This window comes from Molothrus aeneus, chromosome 5 (genome assembly GCF_037042795.1).
Source record: "Molothrus aeneus isolate 106 chromosome 5, BPBGC_Maene_1.0, whole genome shotgun sequence".
In the NCBI taxonomy this organism is placed as follows: Eukaryota; Metazoa; Chordata; class Aves; order Passeriformes; family Icteridae; genus Molothrus; species Molothrus aeneus.
This window is the reverse complement of record NC_089650.1, coordinates 56,118,818-56,138,945: the sequence shown is the minus strand read 5'-3', so window position 1 is coordinate 56,138,945 and position 20,128 is coordinate 56,118,818. Positions and strand designations below refer to the sequence as shown.

At 37.2% G+C, this 20,128-nt stretch overlaps 1 protein-coding gene across 1 annotated transcript in view; it reads right to left on the bottom strand.

Annotated features, from left to right (window-relative positions):
- COG5 (component of oligomeric golgi complex 5) overlaps window positions 1-20,128 on the bottom strand; it is a 173,575-nt gene that overhangs the window by 24,956 nt on the left and 128,491 nt on the right. The window contains exons 12-14 of the mRNA XM_066550811.1: window positions 19,363-19,567; window positions 18,493-18,654; window positions 16,346-16,445 (exon numbers count right to left, since the gene is read on the bottom strand). Of these exons, the coding sequence (XP_066406908.1) occupies window positions 16,346-16,445; window positions 18,493-18,654; window positions 19,363-19,567 (467 nt within the window). The remainder of the gene's footprint in view (window positions 1-16,345; window positions 16,446-18,492; window positions 18,655-19,362; window positions 19,568-20,128) is intronic.

Sequence of the window (20,128 nt, the reverse complement as noted above, 5' to 3'; positions counted from 1 at the left end):
AGACCCTGTCCACCCTGCTGACCACCCTCCCAGACACAGACAAACTTCTTCTCCACACTTTTTAAAGTACTGTACAGACTAATTTATATTTTTGCACATTTCCAAATATTACATAAAAGATACTATTAAACCAGTAAAATTTTTCATCCCAGTCACTTAATTTTCAGTTCCTCAGAGTTGTAAAGGATTCACAATTTCTTAAGACATTGGACTCTGTCTCTCCTGCTGGTGAAAAAGCTTAACTGGTAAGTAAAACCATTAATGAGTACAAACATAACTCTTCTGCAATAACAAGAACTTCTTGCAGTCAGCAGCAGTGCACAACAGCTTCACAGGCAAAATCTGAAAATACCTTAAAAACAACTAATCTTTGTAAAACTGTTTACCAGATTAGATTCCCTTTAACTAATCCACTTGAACTTTGACAGTTACATGTGCTGATCCCTTGTTCATCCTAAAACCTCTGGTCTAAAGCAAAGAGGCCTGAAAAACTTGACTCTTGTAACTAGCACTTGGAACTGGGCAGCCCAGGGCTCTCTAGGGCTGTTTCTCCTGAAGGTGTGCCAGGAGAACCCCTGGAATCCACATGGGCAGGTGTGTCCTACCATTTACAGAAGTCTCTCTTGCTGTCACCACAATGGTTTCTGTGACTTTGCCTCAAGGCAAGAAAGTTCTGCACTCTGTCCAGCTTGGTTCATGTACCAACACCATGTCACTGGCATGAGTCTGGATTTCAGTTTATCATTACTCCAGTATTCTAATGCTTCAGACTGAATTCTTGACACCCCTTATATCCATTATACAATCATGCATCCAGTTAGGAAAAAGAAGGCTTATGGCCCTTTCACAACAGACATAAACCACCCCTTAGCTTCTTTTCCAGCATACAGGGTTTTATCAATGATTCACATTTACCACTCTCTTTTATACAGAAAGTACTTTGAAAGTTCTGTGCTAGACACGGGTTATGCACTTAAATCCAGTGGTAGTGCAACTTTTCCTCTCTTATCTGGCCACTGGGGATTGCACTGTGTAAATAGGTTAAGTCAAGTAAGTGTGAAGCCCGTGCACGTCTGCTCAGGCTGCCTGAAAGACACAGTCCACAGACCCTCTTTTTGATGAGGGCACTGGAGAAAAAATCAGATGCTTTTTAATCAGTCAGATATATCCTGAAATGCAGAAGGCCAGGAAGGGTGAATTATGCTCAGCAGAAAGAGGGGGGAGAGAAGGGGTGATTTCATCCCAAATCAGGATCTATTTTGGGAAACAAGTGAAAGACCAAGTGCAGCTAAAGGCCAGATCCCATCTCCTGGGAGCTGTCAGTCACCCTGGGAGTTAGTCTGGTTTAAGCCTGCAAGCTGAAAATAAAGGAAAAGAAATGATGTCGAAGCCAGACCTGAATGAGCAGCAGCAGCAAGGACTGTAATTGTTCCACATTTCTGTATCTGCCTTAAGTATAGCAATCGATTTCTTACACTCCTCACTTCAGTTGGTTAAATTGTTTCTGCTTTTACCTCAAGCCTGTCTACTATTTACAGTAATTTCATGGGCAGTAGCACAGGCACCCATTCCCCAGCAAGCATCAATTCTACAAGTGGTGGCACGTCAGTGTGAGCTCCCTTTGCCAGCTGGAGCTAGGAGCACACTGCCAGCATGGGATGCTCATGAGGAAGAGTGAGGCAGAGAGGTGTCCTAGCAGGAAATATTAGCCAGGACTGTTGTACCATGCATCCAGGCACTGGGACAAAGGCTGTGTCTCATGGTGCTCTAAAAATGTGAATGTGAGCTTCTGTCCCACACAGCATTTAACAACAGCAAAGGCAGCTGTTAACTGAAATGAGAAAGAAACACTGGGAGACTGTGCCTTTCTGACATATATCTGAGTGTTTTCTCTAAAGTAGGAGGTTGAAATGTGCAGGTTCAATCCAGCAGCTGACTAGCTGGAGGAAGCTGCATAGAAGAATTTTGGGGGTTTTTAAATCCAATTCAACCGAATCTGAGACCTAAGCAGTAGACTGATATCAGGTAGCCTACTGAACCAAAAAATACACTTGTAGAAGCCAACACACAAAAAATGCGTCACAAAGAGGAACAAGCTGACTTCAGGTACTCTGACTTACTTCAGCCTGACATGGTCATGAAGCTGTAAGCCATGACTGGCAGTGTGCTCTCACTGAATTCAGAAGTTCTTCCAAAAAATAGCTTCTTTTAGTTTGTATCCCTCAGTACACCTACATGGTTACACTGCTTCACCTCCAGAGAGAGCAGGTGCCTCATCTTGGGTCAGTCTGCCCAGTACAGAAAGTTTCAGGAGTGATTCACCTGACCACATGCAGGAAACCATGAAGCAGAGAAGTAAGAACTTCCTTGAATAATTCACCTAGGTTATTTTAAAACCCCTGCTTGGGAAGATGGTACATGCACCCTGTAGCACCTGTTTCCCTTCACTATCTATAAAGGGAATTTAAAGCAGTAGCCCAGATCCCTAGTAGTCTTGTCAGATACATTCTCACCCTATAAATGTATTTGCACCCCTTTGCATAGACCTGCTTTGGAAATATGTCTTGGAAATAACCAGATTAAGTGCTCTGGATTTGACACTTTTCTGTGTTTGATGCCTTAGAACAGACATGAAATTTGACAGCATGAATTTGATCTCACATGTTGAGACATGTGCAATGATAAGATTGCTTTGGGATTAAATTCTTGTTTTCACCATGAAGCAATGAATGTAGAATTTAGATTAGGCCATGAATCAAATCATCAGTTCTCCCTTGGGTTGTAAATGAAATGCTAACTGAGTTTGTCTTTTCTTGTAGGAAAGCTCAGACTATTGATACATCTTTTCCTGTAATTTTTTCAGTGCTTCAAAGTGACTAATGCTCCCCTCTTTCAACAGGTGGCAGCTCAGAAGAGACACTGATTTGTGAGCTAGTTTGCTACTATTCTCTTCATAGACTACGTATCTTGTGAAAAACTTCAGTTTCACACTTAGCAACTAAGATCTCCTGTGCATCCTTATTGACAGTTTTGGAAAGCTCCATTTATTTGATTTCTCTGAAACAGCCTCAGCAAACCCATTTTCTTTAGAGCAGGAAACATCAGCATAATTTAGGAGTATGGAGAAGATCCTAAAATAAGACTGAAGTAGGGCTTCTCAACAAATCATTCAATCCAACTCCAGGATCACGAGACTAAAGAGTGTTTTGATAGCACAAACTGAACTGCAGTTGTCAAGCTGACATTTTCAACAATAAATGCATCCCTAATAGATGCAGCTGATATTGCCATACCTCTGGCAGAAGGCAATCAATCCATCTGCTACTTGGCCTCCTGCCTGATCACAACTTAATATAAAGCACAGAATCCATTTAGAGAGTTTCTGAGTCAATAGGGCTTGGCCCTGGGATTTCTCCCATAAACTACAAATATTTGGGATGATTTACTCGTAGGTGTAATGTTTTCCATATTGCAGAAGGAACCTTTTGCAATCTTTTTCCACACCTAAAAACCACAAAGGTTTAGTAGAATCAGTTTTCTACTTATTGTTAAAAAAAGCACTTCTTAGCAGAAAAATACAGAAGAATCTGAACTCTGTTAGCTATTCCACTTAAATATTAGTTACTTAGAGGATAATTTGCAAAAAGAAGAGACATAATTTAGAGGTTTGAAGTGTAGGATTTGAACGAATGTGTCAGTGGAAGTAAGATCCTTGACTGATAAGGATAAATTAATATGAGTGCTCTGCTTTAAAAAAAAAAGCAAACTAAAATTTAAGAATAAATAATAAGAATTTATGTTCTTGGAGTGACTTCTAATTTTGCAAAGAAGAAATATTTCAAGACATGAGGAAAGGAATAAGCTGTGAGTTCAGGCAATAATTTAAAATGTACATAATAACACGCATATTGCACCTTCAGGACATTCTTGTAGCTTCCAGAATATTTTTTTTTAGCTTGCTCAGAAAAATGAAAATTTAATATTCTAGAAATACAGAAAAGGAGGTCTATGGTGAAGAAATTAAAATATTATAGAAAATATAATCATTACTTTGGAAAGAAAAATTTGAAGGGACTGTTACATCCTTGACCAGGAAAAAGACCGAACATCATGTTCATACTATTCATGATAAAAGAAGCAGCAATCATTGAACCATTTCCTCAGGCATATTTCTGCTTTGTTTTGGTTCTTCTTCCTTAATATTTTCAAAAGCCAAAGAAATGGAAGAAAAACAGCAAATGGTCTTTCTGTAACAGAAAAGACAGGATTTATCTCCAAGTCTTTGAATCATCTGAGAAGAAAAGCACTGTACAAGTAACCAAAAGTGACTAATGGTTCATGGTGCTTAAACAATGAGCTGCTTTCAAACAACTGTGATATCAGAAAGCACTTATAAAACCAGTTCCTTTAAGGAACCTCAGAGAATCCTAAACCTGAAACACTTGGAATAATTTCTCAACTACAGAAAATTATGCCCCTTCTATTATCCAGCCAGCCCAAGTCTGAGGAGGATTTCAAGGACAATGTATGTTGATCCTGATACCTCTGACAGTAACAGTTTATTGCATTTTTCATGCTTGCCAAATTAATGACTGAATGATTAATCATATCTTATATGTAATCCCATTAGCTCCTGGTTTCAACCAGCTACTGAGAATGCCCCTCCAGAGGTGGAGAGCAGACACATCCATCCCCAAGACACATGAGAGGTTCAACATGATCGGGTGATATTCACCTACACATAAAAAATACAATCAGCTCATTTAATTGCCATCTGCCTTTTGGAGTATTGAGCCCAGCATTAACCAAGATTAGAATATTACCACCCCACGCAAGTTTATAATTGAACTTTACATGGTCCAATTCTCATTAGAACTGTTCCAAAATTGAAAAATTCCAAATCCTTTACCATATATATATATATATATATATATATATATATAAAAACATTTAACCAAGTCCTTTTCTGAATCACAGAATTTAGTTTGCTAAGAAATACCTTAAGAGTTTACTATAACAAAATATTGTAAGGATTGTGCAATCACATTCTTTTACGACATGCTAGCAAAATAACATACTGGACTTAAAGAAGTCTTTTAACCAATTTCCTCACAGGATAAAGTGAACTCCCCAAATCAGACTTTTATGTTTGGATGATTTTTTTCTGGAGTTTAGCCAGTATATCTTTAAAAAAAAGTTTAAAAAATCACACATTTGTTATGTGAGTCACGATCTAACCAGCAAAAGACAACATGAGAAAATAGAAAATTCTTCATGAAGTTTTTTTAATGTAACTCTCTCCTCCAGATTTTTAATTAGTTTTAAAAGTTTAAATGCTTTTTAAAGTGATTTATCAGATAGATATTTCTAAGTACTCTCTGACCAATATAAGTACTTTCTAATGACTGTTTCTACAAAGCTCTTCTCATCTTTCCGTCAAAAAAATAAATTACAAAACCTTGCCTGACTTTTGATTATTTTTAAATTAGTCCTACTGCCATCTTTAGCTTTTATTACTGTACAGTGAAATAGCAATTATTCTGAAATTATTTTATTATATAATAGCCTCCCACATATTCTATTTAAATACCTATTAATGAATTCTTTTAATGTGCCAAACATTGAATTCATATTTTTGCGTTCTCTCATTTAAATAGCATGGATACAAGTTTTTCATTGACAGTAATACCATGTCTTCAAGGTACTGGCATAATACAATTAATTCATGTATCTCAAAAGAGAAGTGGGGAAAATATAATCTTTCTTATTACTTACACCATTGTTACTGACCCGTTGTTTACATAAACCCTTCCTGAGGTGTCATTTCACTCCTGTTCCTGAAGATTTGCGAGCTTATTAGATTTCATACTTCCCTCCAAAGTTCACAATATTCGACATTTAGACAGGAGGACGAGATACATTTCCCTGGAACTGTCAGACAAATCTCATTGTTGGAATATGTCCTGACTAGTGATTCACCCGCAAATGAAAGCTTACAATTCAATAGAGCACCATCTAATAGGAGACATGGATTAATTCTTATAAGATCACATAATAAAAAAGGCAATCAGAAATTCACTTTGTGTCATTACAATAAGGAGTCATCATGCTTTTCAATTCAAAACCATCATAGGCCTCATAAATTTGCTGGGGTTTAAATCTGATGCCAGAATTCCAGTGCATTTTTATCCCTTTGCTGGAAGAATTTGGTTCCAGGAAATCTTTTCTCTCTCCCTCTTCACCCTGCTCTCCCCTACTTGATTGAATTATTCAGCTAGATGAATTTAACTATGTCACATAAGAGGATGGTGGGAAAAAACCCAACACAGCTACCCCAAACCACACAGTTATGTCTATAAACATCAGTAAACATCCTAACAGAGATGCAGCTCACATCCATTTTCTTGCTACTCTGGCATATTTCATTTGAGCAATTTGCATAAATTAACTGGGCCAAAAAATGTTTTCGGGCAGTGTAAGGTACATTTCTCCTTGGAATATATATGACTAATGCTAACTCAATGAATGCTTTCCTCCATAAATGAGGTCTTTATTCTTTTCATTTCCCTAAAAGAAACCAGAATTACAGCCATCTTGCATCAGCATTTTTATTTCTTGCAACATGTTATGGATATTTGTCTCACCAGACTAGACAGACTGGGGCAAAATCAATGGAGAACTCTAGTCCAGCTAAATGGCTAACTTTAGTCCAGTTTAGTCCAGCTGCTCTCTGCCTTCTCCTACTCAACCACTAAGGACAGACTGAAAGGTTGAGGAAAAAAAATCCTATCTCCATGAATACTCAGAGAAAACTAGGAATCAATCCTTCTCATCCAAGTGTTTTCTCATTGCAATATTTTAACTTTGAAATCCCATACTCCTTTGTGTTTCTGCTTTTCACAATTTCACTGATTAAGCCAAGATGTTCCAATATAGTCCCTGGATCAGTTATAATACACTTAGCCTTTTATATTTTGGACAAAAATATGCCATTCATATTGCTTCTCATCTAAATAACCCCCTGAAAACAGCTTATTTAAATCTTCATTGCTGTGATCAAGCATGACAGACACTTTCTACAAATGATATTACAAAAATTCCTTGTAAAGACTGTCTCTTTCTCAGCTCGCTGTTTTAAGCTGAATTAATTGTTGGGGTTTTATTCCACCTGGCATTCTAGCCTTTTCTTTCCTTGTTCTCTTTATTGCAACAATGTTTACAAGCCACCAAGGACAAGCATTAATAAAGTAGAGATTGTTTTTAACAGTAGTAATATAAACCAAGATCAGAGCACATTTAATTGCATTCTCAGGAAAAGAGATTCTGGAAGATCTGTAAAGCCATGGCATGACAGCATTACACCTTCAACACTACATCACCAAAAACAAAGAGCAAACTTCCTTCTATTGACTATAATATATCAGATGCACCATAAACCCACTAAGAAAGAAGTTATGAAAAAAAATCAAGATTCATCTGCTACAAATAGTTATGATGATGAGATGGATACGCAGAAAGTTGAGATCTATTTTAAACCTCAGTAATTACAAAGTAGTTTTTAAAAACATCTAAAGGATCAGCTTTTTTCAGAAAATACGAAACACAAAAATACTTCTTCTAGAGTGGTGTGAGAAGAATATGGCCTGTTTTCTTACAGTCTGCCTCTAAACTCATAAACTCTTCCAAATAACCTACTTCAATCCATTCTAAATGGTTAGCTAGTGAACCAGATATATTTAATGAGAAGATATTAGTCCTGAGTATCCACTAAAATTTGAAAATTGAAAATATCATTATGGATAACTGCAAAAGACGAAGCCACTTGAGCACCAATAAATAACACAATAGTGGCTAGTAATGTAAGTAAAAGAGAATTTGGAATTTTGCATCTACAAATCACAAGTTCAAATATGAACTGGATTGAAGGACAACGAGAGACAATTTGTCTCAGTTTCAGTCCTGGTGTAAAGTGGGCATTTATTAAAATCTTTATAATGTGCATCACTGACTATCTTACCTGAAGCCTCAGAAAGGAGACCTGTGACTGAAAAGGTCTGAGAAAAGATAAAATGAATCTTTTACAATGTTTCCTTACAGAGACTGAGCACAATGGCAGGGCAATGCACTGAGCTATACAAGTTTTGTGGGCAATACTAAAAATAATTTAAGAACAACTGCAGCAGAGCTGACTTTCCATTGTATATATTTTGATGCTAATCTTATGTAATACATTTGGTGCTGATCAGCATTACAAAGATCAGTGCTCTAAATATATCTGAACATGACAGATAGATAGATAGTCTTCAGCCTGTATCTCCATCCATTACATTCACTAAAAATAGAATATTAAATCACAGAAGGGCTTGGTTGCACCGGCATGCAAAAGGGTGTCATCTGAGTTGGCTCAGAGAAATACTTGGCTATTTGAAGAAAGGGCTGAACACTGAAGAGTTAATATCCAAGAGTTTTCTTGCACCCATCCAGCAGCATTTTAAGTTGCCAATTAGCCACAATGCCATGGACAACTGTACTCTTTTCAAGGTCTAAAACTCTGCTAGAAACACCAAATGCTGTATGAAAATAAGTCAAGTACAGCTGACAAGCACTGCAGATAGGAAAACATGTTGTGGAAAGCATATATTTTGAAGTTTTGGCAATATAAGAAAATCTTAAGACCAAAAGCAATAAGAAGAAAATCACATCTCCTAACTTTTGCCTTAAAGATTTATTTACAGCAGGAGGAAGTGTGAATTCCAGATGCAAGAAAAAAAATTACTCCAATCTGTCATTATTTTAAGCTTCTTCTTGAACAGATTTTGCATCTTGCTTTTGTTCAGTCTCAGTCACATAGTGGCTACACCCAGAGCTGTAAATTAAAGGGTGCCAGGAAAGGTCCCTGGATCGGGCACGTGATTGTCTGCCCCACCACTCTGGTAGGACACTCATTAGCAAGTTCTCGGCCTGGGCCAACAGCTCCCTTGCCCAGCCTCCAGCTGCAGCTCAGGAGAGGCAGCCCTGCAGACACCATGGCCAGGAGGGCTCTGGCAGGCAGGCACTGCTCTGGGGAAGGGGAGCCCTCCCCAGCTGGGAGGCACTGCCTGGCCCCACTGCTCTCAGTGCCCAGAGGTGCCTCCAGGAACCTTCCACTCCTGGGTACAGACATCGCTGCTACCCTCCCACCTCAGAGAGATGTTCACAGCTGGGATGGCAGCTTAATCCTGAGTGTCTGTCACAAACCCTTACTGACCTTGTGCTCCCAACTGACAGTGGCAGACACTGACACAAACACCAGGGTGACAGCGTGGGGCCATTCAATAGACAGCCCTTCTGCAGCAAAAACAAACACGTCTTGCTGATCCTTAAAGTGAGGCCAACACTAATCGGAACAAACCTTTATAATACAAATTTGCCTTCACACAGATGAGACCAAGCTCATCTACTTACTTACATTTACTGTTCTAAGCATAGTTATGTGTTTTCAACACCCTTACTCTCTTTGAAAAACAAACCCAGACCATCTGGGGACAAGCAGTCAGTGATTGGGATATGCATGTATATAGTGTTTGCCTCTGAAGAAGGGGTTGACACAACAATAAATTGGTACATTTTCTACTTCTGCTCTTTTTTGGTATTTACTTTCTTACATTATAATGCACTAAAAAAATCTGTCATCAAGCACATGCTTCTAATCATTATGACAGATAATAGTACTTTACAATAAGACTGTCCTAGTTACACAATCTAGTACCAGTTAATTGAAAAGTAGATCTCAGTAGACCCTCAGAAGTTTAGAACTAATGTATATTAATTTTAATCACAGAATTTTTATGTTAGAGTCACTTTACATTTAAACATTAAGCCAGTTAAATATTCAGAATTGTTTCACAACATCTGAAATTCAGTTTCACCATTGTATTCACAACCAAGATCAGGCTAAATCAAAGCTTCCCACTTACTTCCCAAGAAATCTTTTGTGCCAGCATATTACTGCTCATATTACTGCTCCAGTGCTCTTCAACTGATGCACATTCTAGAACCATGCATAACATTACATAACTCAAATATTTACTTAAGTAAATATAAATAAATCTCGATATACTACTGAGATCCAGGACAGTGAGAAAGAGGCTGCCTACTCTATATCACAGATATCATCAGCTGATGCTGACTTTTCCCTCAAAACAGTCCAGAATCTTAAGACGTCATTCACCCAAATGTTCCACGCAAATGTTCTTATGTCTGAAGGGTACAGTCATCTATCACTTTTGGGATCAGAATTACAAATTCTCTCTCATTTTGTCTCCTGGCATGTCCAGTAGCAGAGGTCACCAATAGGTGATTCAATGTCCTGCCCTTTGAGGATATGTGACAACTATTTGAACCTTGGTGCAGTGACTAATTTTTGAGGCACTTATGCATTCTCTTTAATCTCAAAATTTGCTTCTGTTCCTGGGGTTTTAGCATTTTGACTTTGAAATATGTAAAATACACCATGCATTGTCTTATGTTTTCTTAAGAAGACCAGGGCAGAATTCTTCAGAATGCCAGGAAGGACTGTGCTCTCTGCACAGGGCTTAAAAATTTCCAAGTGGCAAATGTGATAATCATAAACACCACAACCACTGCCTAGGCTAAAATCCTGATGAGAAGCCAAGCCTCTACCACAAGCTATAAAGGACAGTTTAGTAGCTGAGGGCAAAGGTTAGTAGCTCTTCCAGAGCACTGTCCTCAGCCTGTATTTCAAACCTCTGCCTCATTCATCTGCTTTTGTGATATATGTGGCATCAGCTCAACCACACTGAGTTAAGAGAATTTTAAAAATTATTCAAATTCTCTACTTCCTTCCTCCCTCATTACACCCACTCTCCATCTCCACATTTTCAGGGCTTCCTCTCCATGATTGCTTACAAGTCTGACAGCGGGAAAGATCTCCATTATATCATCTGCCTGCAGCCTCTTCTCTGCTGGAAAGATCCCTTTTTTTAGATAACTTATTACTCCATAAAATACAATATTCCATATTTAGGAAACACTCCAATTATAGGCGATCACAGTTCCCACCAATTTTAGTCTTTTCTACCCCAACCTTAGAAAAAAATCTGCCTAGTTTAGTATGGCCATGCAGGTTTTTGCTTTGTCTGTACTTCAAGCAGACATGAACTTTGTTTGTGCTCCAGGCCGAGGGAGTGTTGTGTTCAGCAAGGTGCCACAGCTGAACTGGTCACCATGGACTGGAGTGGAGCTAAAATGTGCTCTGCCATCTGGCAACACAGTAGAGTGAGTTTGTGTCTGCCTCAATCATGTAAGCACACAATATCCTTATATAGAAATGTTTTTAAGACAGCTTAATCCACCAGAATTTGCCAGCATAATCGCCCCCACCTGCTCTGAAAAGTAAGTGGGCAATCTCATTTTTACAATGCTGCCTCTGCAAATGACTCTTTGCTTGTTTATTGGACAAAGGATAATCTTGTTTCTGATGATGCCTCTAGTGATGCCCTGTGGTGGGAGGAGTCAGAAGACACAGCCTCCATCAGACAAGGCAGGAAGGATTGCTCTGGGACCCTGATCAAAATTCATAAAGATAGTCTGACAGGATGACTGTAACTCTAGGGAGGAAACTGGTAGAGGTCTCCAGGTTCACAAAGTAGGAGAATCACACCTTCTCTAAACAACTGCATTTCGTGTTCACAGCACAACACATTTCATCTATGTGCACTTGGTGGGTGTGTTAGTGTATTTCAATCCACCCACATGACAAGCTGAATAGAAACAGCACAAAAGTAAGAGAACATGCAGTACTTACATTCAGGTAACTGAAATCATCACTCTAAAACCGGAAATAATGCACCAAAAGCCCCAACAACAAATATTGTTTCCACCAGTCCTGTGCTGGGAAGGGAATAGACTAGAGGACCAAAGAGTGCTCTTCCATCTTAAGTCTATATGGACAATGGATCTTACAATTTATTTTTCTCTTGTTGGCAAAATTACATATCTTGTAAACTTCCAGAGCTATAAACCCTCAATGTTTCATGACTTCTCTATCAACATCAAACAAAATATAGTAATTGTGAAGTTGCAATGAAGAGATTTTTAATTATAAGAGAAAACACAACATTTCAAGTACATTCAAAATTCAGCTCAGTAAATGACAAAATTACAGGTAATCAACTGGGGAAACACAGTTTTGTTTCACTTTCAATCGCTAGACTACCATTTTTAAATTTTTCTATAAATAAATGAAAAATCTGATATAAAGTAGCATGTTAACAAAACTAAACATGAGTTCTAAAGACTGTAATCAAGGAGGCATCTTTTTCAAAAATTAACAGATCAAGTCTGTTCCCTTATTATGGAAGATTACTGCAGAGTATTACTCCAGAGCAGTGCTCTTTGAAATGGGGCACATGCACCACAAGGATTAGGCAAAAGAAAATGGAGTGTGTGACAAAAATATCAACAGTATATTATCAACTTCAACAGTATTATCAACTTATTATCAACTTGTTATCAACTTCAACAGTAGATGTATAAAAGTTATAAATAAACAAGTATACAAATAATGAGGGTGCATGCTCCAAAAGTTTATACTGATCGGAATGGATAACCCTAAATGTTAAGATCACTGCACTAGAGGATCCTGTCGCACAATTACTACTGCCATGTCAAAGGCGTGTAATAAAGATGCTGGTGAGTTTTAAGTTCTCTTTTGCGCTACTCAACTATCAGTTAAACAAATGGGTAAAAATATCTCTAGGAAGCAGATTTATGAGCTCCTATCTTTTGTTAAGGAGCATGAATTCTCATAAATACCCTAAATAACTCGACTTTCTTTTTTGTTTTCAGGAAATGCAACTTATTGCCTTCTCACAAACCTCTTCCCTTCACTATACTCATTGTAAGTATTTGATGAAAGAGCTGATTTTCCTGATGTAAATCAGTTAAACAAGAGCACAACACGTTGTATGTATCAATCAAGACAGATGATTAAAGGTATTTGCAAATGGGAATAGATGGGACCTCTGGAACTGAATAGAGGAGAAAAGTTAGGGTTCTTTCTCATCTAGGCTACCTCACTTGCAAGAAAGAGTGGCCAGTGAGCAAAATGTGGCTCAGCAAACAGACCTTTTGTTAAAATCTATGCACTGGATTACAATGTGCAAATGCAGAAGAGGAAAATTTTGCTCAGACGTTCATATTTGTTAACAACTTTTCCAATCTGGAATGAGAAGGATGTGGAAATGGTGACTAAACAGAAATCTGGTGGTGTCTGTAATCATTATGAAGATGTCTGGCCTCTCTGTTTTAAGGAAAATATGAATAAGAAGAAACAAAGTTTAATGGCACAGAGAAAATATACCAAGCACACTTTCTCAGCACCACAAAACACAGGATGAGTGGTGAAGATGAAAGCTAATACTCATAAATTAACAGAAATATTTTTTAAATCCAGTGCAATGCCTAATTAGCCCTTCAAACTCTGTATAGTAAGAACATCTGCAATTACACTGAGTAAAATTAGGACCATTATTCTGAATGCTGCATGGCATACACCAACCACACCAAAGCACCAGCAAGGGATTGACTACAGATTCACCCAACAGCAGGATGTATCTACATACTGCTGCTTCCAGACATTATTATCTTCTCTGAGCTGGTTAATAAAAGAACAGGTCTCAGGTGCAGCAAGTTCTTGATGTGGGGAAAGTTGAAAAGGGTACAAAGGCACAAGTAACATTAACAAATGTTTAGAATTTACAGGAAGAGGCCGTTTTTTCTTAGTCATTTTTGCTTTAGGACTGCATGTACAAACTGACAGATGCTGCTTTTGCTCAAAGGTAAAACTTTTGATTCTTGACTAACAATTTTCTTGTTATTTGTCTATTTAAGGATACTTAGAGAAACAGCCACAAAATGTCATTGAATTCCTTGTTATGTGAAACTGAGTAAATAAAAACCCTGCCATCAACATCAGATTGTCTCAGCCTTTTTAGAACTGCACATTTCACTTCTTCACCTTTCAAATCTACCTCCAATATTACAACATTTAAAAAAAAAATATTAATTACTTTTTAAACTCTCCTGCCCCCATCTTCCTTCACTAAGAATTCTGAGATGGTTTTGTTTACTTTTAATTTGGAAGAGAACTCAATTTCAAGGTCCTGCAGGAAATTAAATGTCCATCTCTAGCACTGCTCTGCTCTAGCTATCAGACATGAAGCATCTGAGCGGATATGTTCCATGGCCCCTTCTCAGCTTTGGAGAGGAGGATTATTGTTGACTCCAAGCTATTGTTGGAGGCTGGATAGCAAGATTGAATTAAGATTGCATTCTTGGCTAAACCACTAAAACATAATGAAACAGTGCTGTCTAACATAGCTCCTATTCTACATGTGGTGCACATTCCAGGCTCAATCTGTCTGCCCAAAAATAGGCACCAAAAAAAGGCTAAGTTGTTCCAGATTATATCCAGAGGGCTGGCAAGCATGGCACAGGACAAGTGGGAGAGCCATGCCCTGCTGGAGAGGCAGCTGGAGGCTAGGAATGATATTTCAGCACTTCAAAGATGACTCTGACACTTATATCTTGGCAACTGTGTTGAGCACTTCTGGCTTTTAAATTTGTAACATATATCAGCAAGGAAAGAAAGAAGTTTTAAAAAAAGGGTAGCTGTGCAATATTATTTTACAATTTGTAGGTATGTGCTTCAAGGACACTGATGTTCATCCTGCCAGTTTGGCTAATCCCTTCACTTAGCTTTTTAGTATTTCAAGTTCGCATTTTAAGTTGTAAAAATCAAGAAGTTTAAGGGCTCACACTCCCTCTTTCCTCCTACATTCTTTTACTTTAAGGTTAGCTATCACAAAGCCACAAATCATATACTTATCAGCCTTTTTCTAAGCATTTTGGTTTTTTCAGGGTTTCTTATGAATTTTCCAGCTGTCTGATCACAGAAAGATGTTCACTTCCAAAGAATCCACTGGCCAGACTCTAACAGAGACGATGAGCACAACCCTGATACTTTCACAGTTACAGCTGAAAGGTCTTTTTTTTTTCCAGTTGAATGCCACTATTTGACACCACACTCCATGACACAATGTATTTTTTTTACCTATGATGACTCTCACAACCTACTAAAAATCCTCATTTCTGTCATGAGCAAATTTCATTCTGAAAATATGAAGCCATGATTTGGTATCTTTAAAAGCAGACTCAACTTAAGCACCACGCTTTAAATAGCTAAGAAAATAAGGCTAACATTTGTTTTTATTTTAAAGTTTAAATTATTCTTTATGGCCTTCATGACTGCTTCACCTGCATTCCTTTTCCATACACCAAGTCAGCAAACTTCCAAGACAATACATCCAATAGACAAGGTAAACAAAGTATGTGTTGTATGTGTTACTGAATTTCAGTTTTTTCAAAGCTATTCCAAGATGGAAGAAATGTAAAAGGTAAACAGAAACCAAACTAACTAAATTACTGCAATGTTTTGTAGCCAATTGGTACAAAAAAAAATTTTAGCAGGCATCTTTCTTTAAATAAAACATATAGTAAATGAATGTTACTGGAATCTGAGTCTGCTGTCAGAATTAATGTTGTTTATTAAGTGAACATCTTGTTTACAAATACAAGTAGTTAGTCATTTCTGGTGGGTCTGCACATTGCAAAAATTTTTTTTCATCTCTTCATAAAAAAACTATTATAATTTCAGCAACAGCCCTTAGGAGAAAATTGTTCATCTAAATTTTTTTTTTTTGTATGATGACAACATTGACTGTACTATCCATAGGCTTTTTGGAGGCTCTTACAGGATAAGGCTTTGGGGATCCTTCTATTCATGTTAACACTAGATACCACTGCATGGTAAATGATTGGAAATATATGACAAATACAAACAAATAAAGGTCAGTTAAACATATGTCAAATAATACACATATGGAAAAAATACCCAAAATTTCTTGCAACTAGTGAAAAATTGTATTTGAATAGGCTAAATTTTAATACCATAAAGATGCTGTATCATGTAACTGATGTAGTATCAAATCCTGGTTAATAAAGAATTGAATTTAACAGTCTTGATTTTGTTTAATGACAGCTAAAATTTTGAGGTTTTAAAAATTAATATGGCAAATTCAATTTGGAGTTATACAGATAAATTTTATTGCTATCAATAGGCTGACTTTGTCTGAAGGCAGAATTTAATTGATCATGTTCATAAATACAATGGAGAGTTAATTGGAAGGTTTTGTCTATCTAGATTGCTGAACTCTTATGTTCTAAATCTACAAAACACTGCACATGAAAAAACATTGCTATTTAGAAATTTAAAGTTACTTACAAGCTGCTCTGATTTTACACCAAAAAGCTGAATGGTCTTCGCCACATTTTTGGCCACAGCTAAACTCAGGTCTGGATCAACAGCAGCCACATTTAGCTCACTGGAAGCAAAGATCACAAATCTTAATTAACAACTGAACAGTGCTGTATTGAATGCTGTAGTGGATCGATAAAGAATTAACTATGAATCCACAGTTACGTGGCACGTCAATTTAGAGAGAGTAACACATACAACCAAGTCTTTCCACGCACCGTAATTCAGTTTACAATTTAACAAGTCATTTGGGAATTTTATGTGCAGTGTTCCTATTCTAGTAGAAATGAGCAAAGTTTAGGAATGACACTTCAGTATGAAATCACTATTAGTAAGCCATTCAAAAATATTGACAGCAATTAACTACATTCAAGCTTTGGCAGCAGCCTTCAAACATTACAGGTGAATACACAGTCATTCAACTCTGGAATTACATGAGCTGTGCAGAAATACCCAGGGGATGCCTTAGCTTGACACAACTAATAAGGTGTGTTTTAGGCAATCCTTCATAGTAAAAGAGGCCCCCAAGGAATGACAGGGAACAAACGAAGAAGGAAAAGATTTCTAAATCGCTTCCAGTATTTTTTGTTCATTAACGTCCCCAGATCTCCGGCAGCTGGGGCTGCATTCAAAACTGCTCTGCTGAAGACAGGCAAGCACAAGAACCATCATGTTGCTAATGGTGAGTTTAACCTCTCTCAAGAGCTGGAGAATCATTAGGCACTCCAGCTTGGAAAAATTTTCTCTGAGAACTCTCTAGGGCCCCAAACATCATAAGCTGAAGGTCACTCTAGAAGACTTAGCTGAAATTTCATAATTTTCATGTTGTTTTCCTTTCTCTTTTGCAAGGAGCAAAACAGTATCAGTCACCACACCAACAGACATGTTCTGAGCACCTGTAACTCCCAGTCACAAGTACTGTGTCAATATTTAGTATTTTATACACAGACACACATACCGTGAATACCGCCCATCTTTTTTCAGACTTTGTTAAACAGAGTAGTCGTTACCAAAACCTTACGAGGGAAAATGCACCATTGGTAATTTATGTATCTCATTCTACAAATTCTACCTGGAATAGTCATATTTACTTATCATCTTGCTGTTTTACTCTAACAAAGTATTTACATCAGGTATTATCACTTCCAGCCAAGCAACTACCACTTTCCTTTGATACAGTCAGGATAATTAAGATACCAGACACTGACAGTATGTATAAAGTTTCTCTTCCTGATCTTTTATAAGCTTAAACATCAAAACTTATTTTAAAAATTAATTTATTCCAGAAAAACAAAATCTAGAAAATAAATAATAAACTATATTTATTATAAATAATAATAAAGAGGTGCCTATCTTGCTGCATTCAGCATTGGTGCAGCCTCACCTTGAACACCATATCTAGTTCAAGGTCCCACAGTTTAGGAAGAATGTGGTGTTATCTGAATGCGTCCAGAGGAGGGCAACAGATCAGGTGAAAGGACTGGAAGGAATGTCCTGTGAGGGACGGTGAAGGGTGTGGGTTTGCCAAGTTTGGAGAAAAGGAGGGGCAGCCTCATTGCCCTCTGCAGCTTCCTAAGCAGGGAAGTGGAGAAGGAGGTGCTGAGCACTCGTCCCCAGGATCCAGTCAGAGGAGGTGTGGGAATGGTTCAAAGCTGCATGAGGTGAGGTTCCAACTCAGCTTTAAAGAATCACTTCCTTAACAAGAGGGTGGTCAAACCCTGGAAGAGGCTTCTTAGAGAGGTGGCCCATGCCCCAAGCCTGTCAGTATTTAAGAGGCATTTGGACAATGCCCTTAACATGTTTCAGCTTTTTGGCCAGCTCTGAAGTGTTCACGCAGTTGGACTGGACTTATTATCATTGTAGGTCCCCTCCACCTGAAATATTCTGTTCTATTGTGTGACACTCTATTTTATCCCATCCTATCCTCTCTAATCCTATCCTATCCTAAACTCTGACTTGATTTTTGCACTCATCTACTTTATAATTAAAGAGTAATTAACCTTTTACCGCTAAGGAAGTCTCCTTTCTAAAACTGTAAGTTATGAAAAAATACATGTTGAGTATTTCCAATATACATTTCCAATATACATTTCCAATGCCTCATATGTGCATACCTGGCTATAGTTTTAATGATGCTGTCAAGCTCGTCAGAAGAGGGAGGATTCCGACCTCCAGGAGGAAAGACAAGATTGATGGGGTCAAACAGTCGAGACAAGGATTTTGACAAATAGGCAGCTTCATATTGTTGCAGTGAATCTTTCAAGGCCTTTTCTGGACTTTGCACATAAGAAAAAGTTATTACATTTCAAATTAAAATACACAATAGCATTAAATCTTTCCAGACATACAAACTTTGCAATACTGAACCTTGTTTTTCCTTTCTGCTTTTTAAACATATGCATATAAAAAAACATTGTTCTGATAAGTCTCCCACTGACTGCTCAAGAACATATTTAAGTCAATACAATTCTCATATAAAATATTCATTTTATCTTACATAAGTCTGTAAGTCATAATAGGCTTGATAAGCCTGTTTCAGTTTGATCTTTCTGATATCACTTAGATGATGTTTATTCTATGATGTATAAACTAAAAACTGTGAATCATAACAACTGAGCATTTGTCACACTCAAATGATTGCAGTGTCATCAGGAGAAAGCTAGTGCTGTAATCACAATACATACAAAACTGAATTTTTACCATTTTCCTATTTTTTTTCACCCAAAGAGACAAACAGATGGAACTTGATAGAACTCAGAGACTTTGTGAAAGACAAGACAACCCAATACTGTTAGATATATAGCTTAATGAAAAGCCTAGAGCTCTCAAATAGCATTAGAGCAGTAACTGCAAGAGAGGGGGAAAAGCCTTTCAAATTCTCCTGCAGTGACAATTTGAATAACAGTAAGTTTAAAAAAAATATTCTGTTTTCTTACAGGGTGCAAATATTTATATTTTATAGTCATACAGTTCATAATACATACTCATATTCTTCATTTTTTTTGATGAATATGTCCTGTGCATCTTCCTCCATTTGTTGTAGTTCAGCAAAAAGATCAGTAGTTCCACTTGTGTTAAAATTCCTCTGAATATTTTGACTATATTGTTGGAGGCGCTTCCACAAGTCATTATAAAGCCTCAGTAATTTAGGGTATTCTCCTTCAAATGCTTGTTTCAAAAACATAGAGGCTGTAAAATAAAGCAGTAAGCAACACACAATGCTAAGTTCAGACTAAATTTTTTATTCCTATAAACAACTTCTATCCTTGCATTTATATCAATATTACACAATTCTATCCTAAGTTTAATATTAATAATGTAATATTTATAATTAATTTCAAAGTGACAAAACTGTAACATTAAATGCACTTGACAAAGGATGTAAAGCACCAACATAAAACCGACAACTGGAAGACTAGATATGAAAAAATTACTTTCTTTTGTACAATAAATGTTTGGTATCAAACTTAATTATTATAATTCATGTAAGGCCAAAGGGTAATTGGAACTCTCTAAATCTAGAGATTTGCTAACAATATCTTGATGGAGGATAAGTGTGGGGCTGTGCAACTTTGAAGATAACAATCTAAAACAGACAAAGATAACTCCGATGAACCAAAGCCTTCAGAAATGTGATGAGGGAAGCATATGCTTTTATGTCCAATTCTTAAAACAAGATATTTAATATTCAATTCCTAAACTTCTCAAAGAAAGACAAAGCCAGCAGAAAAAGCAGCATTATTTTCAGCC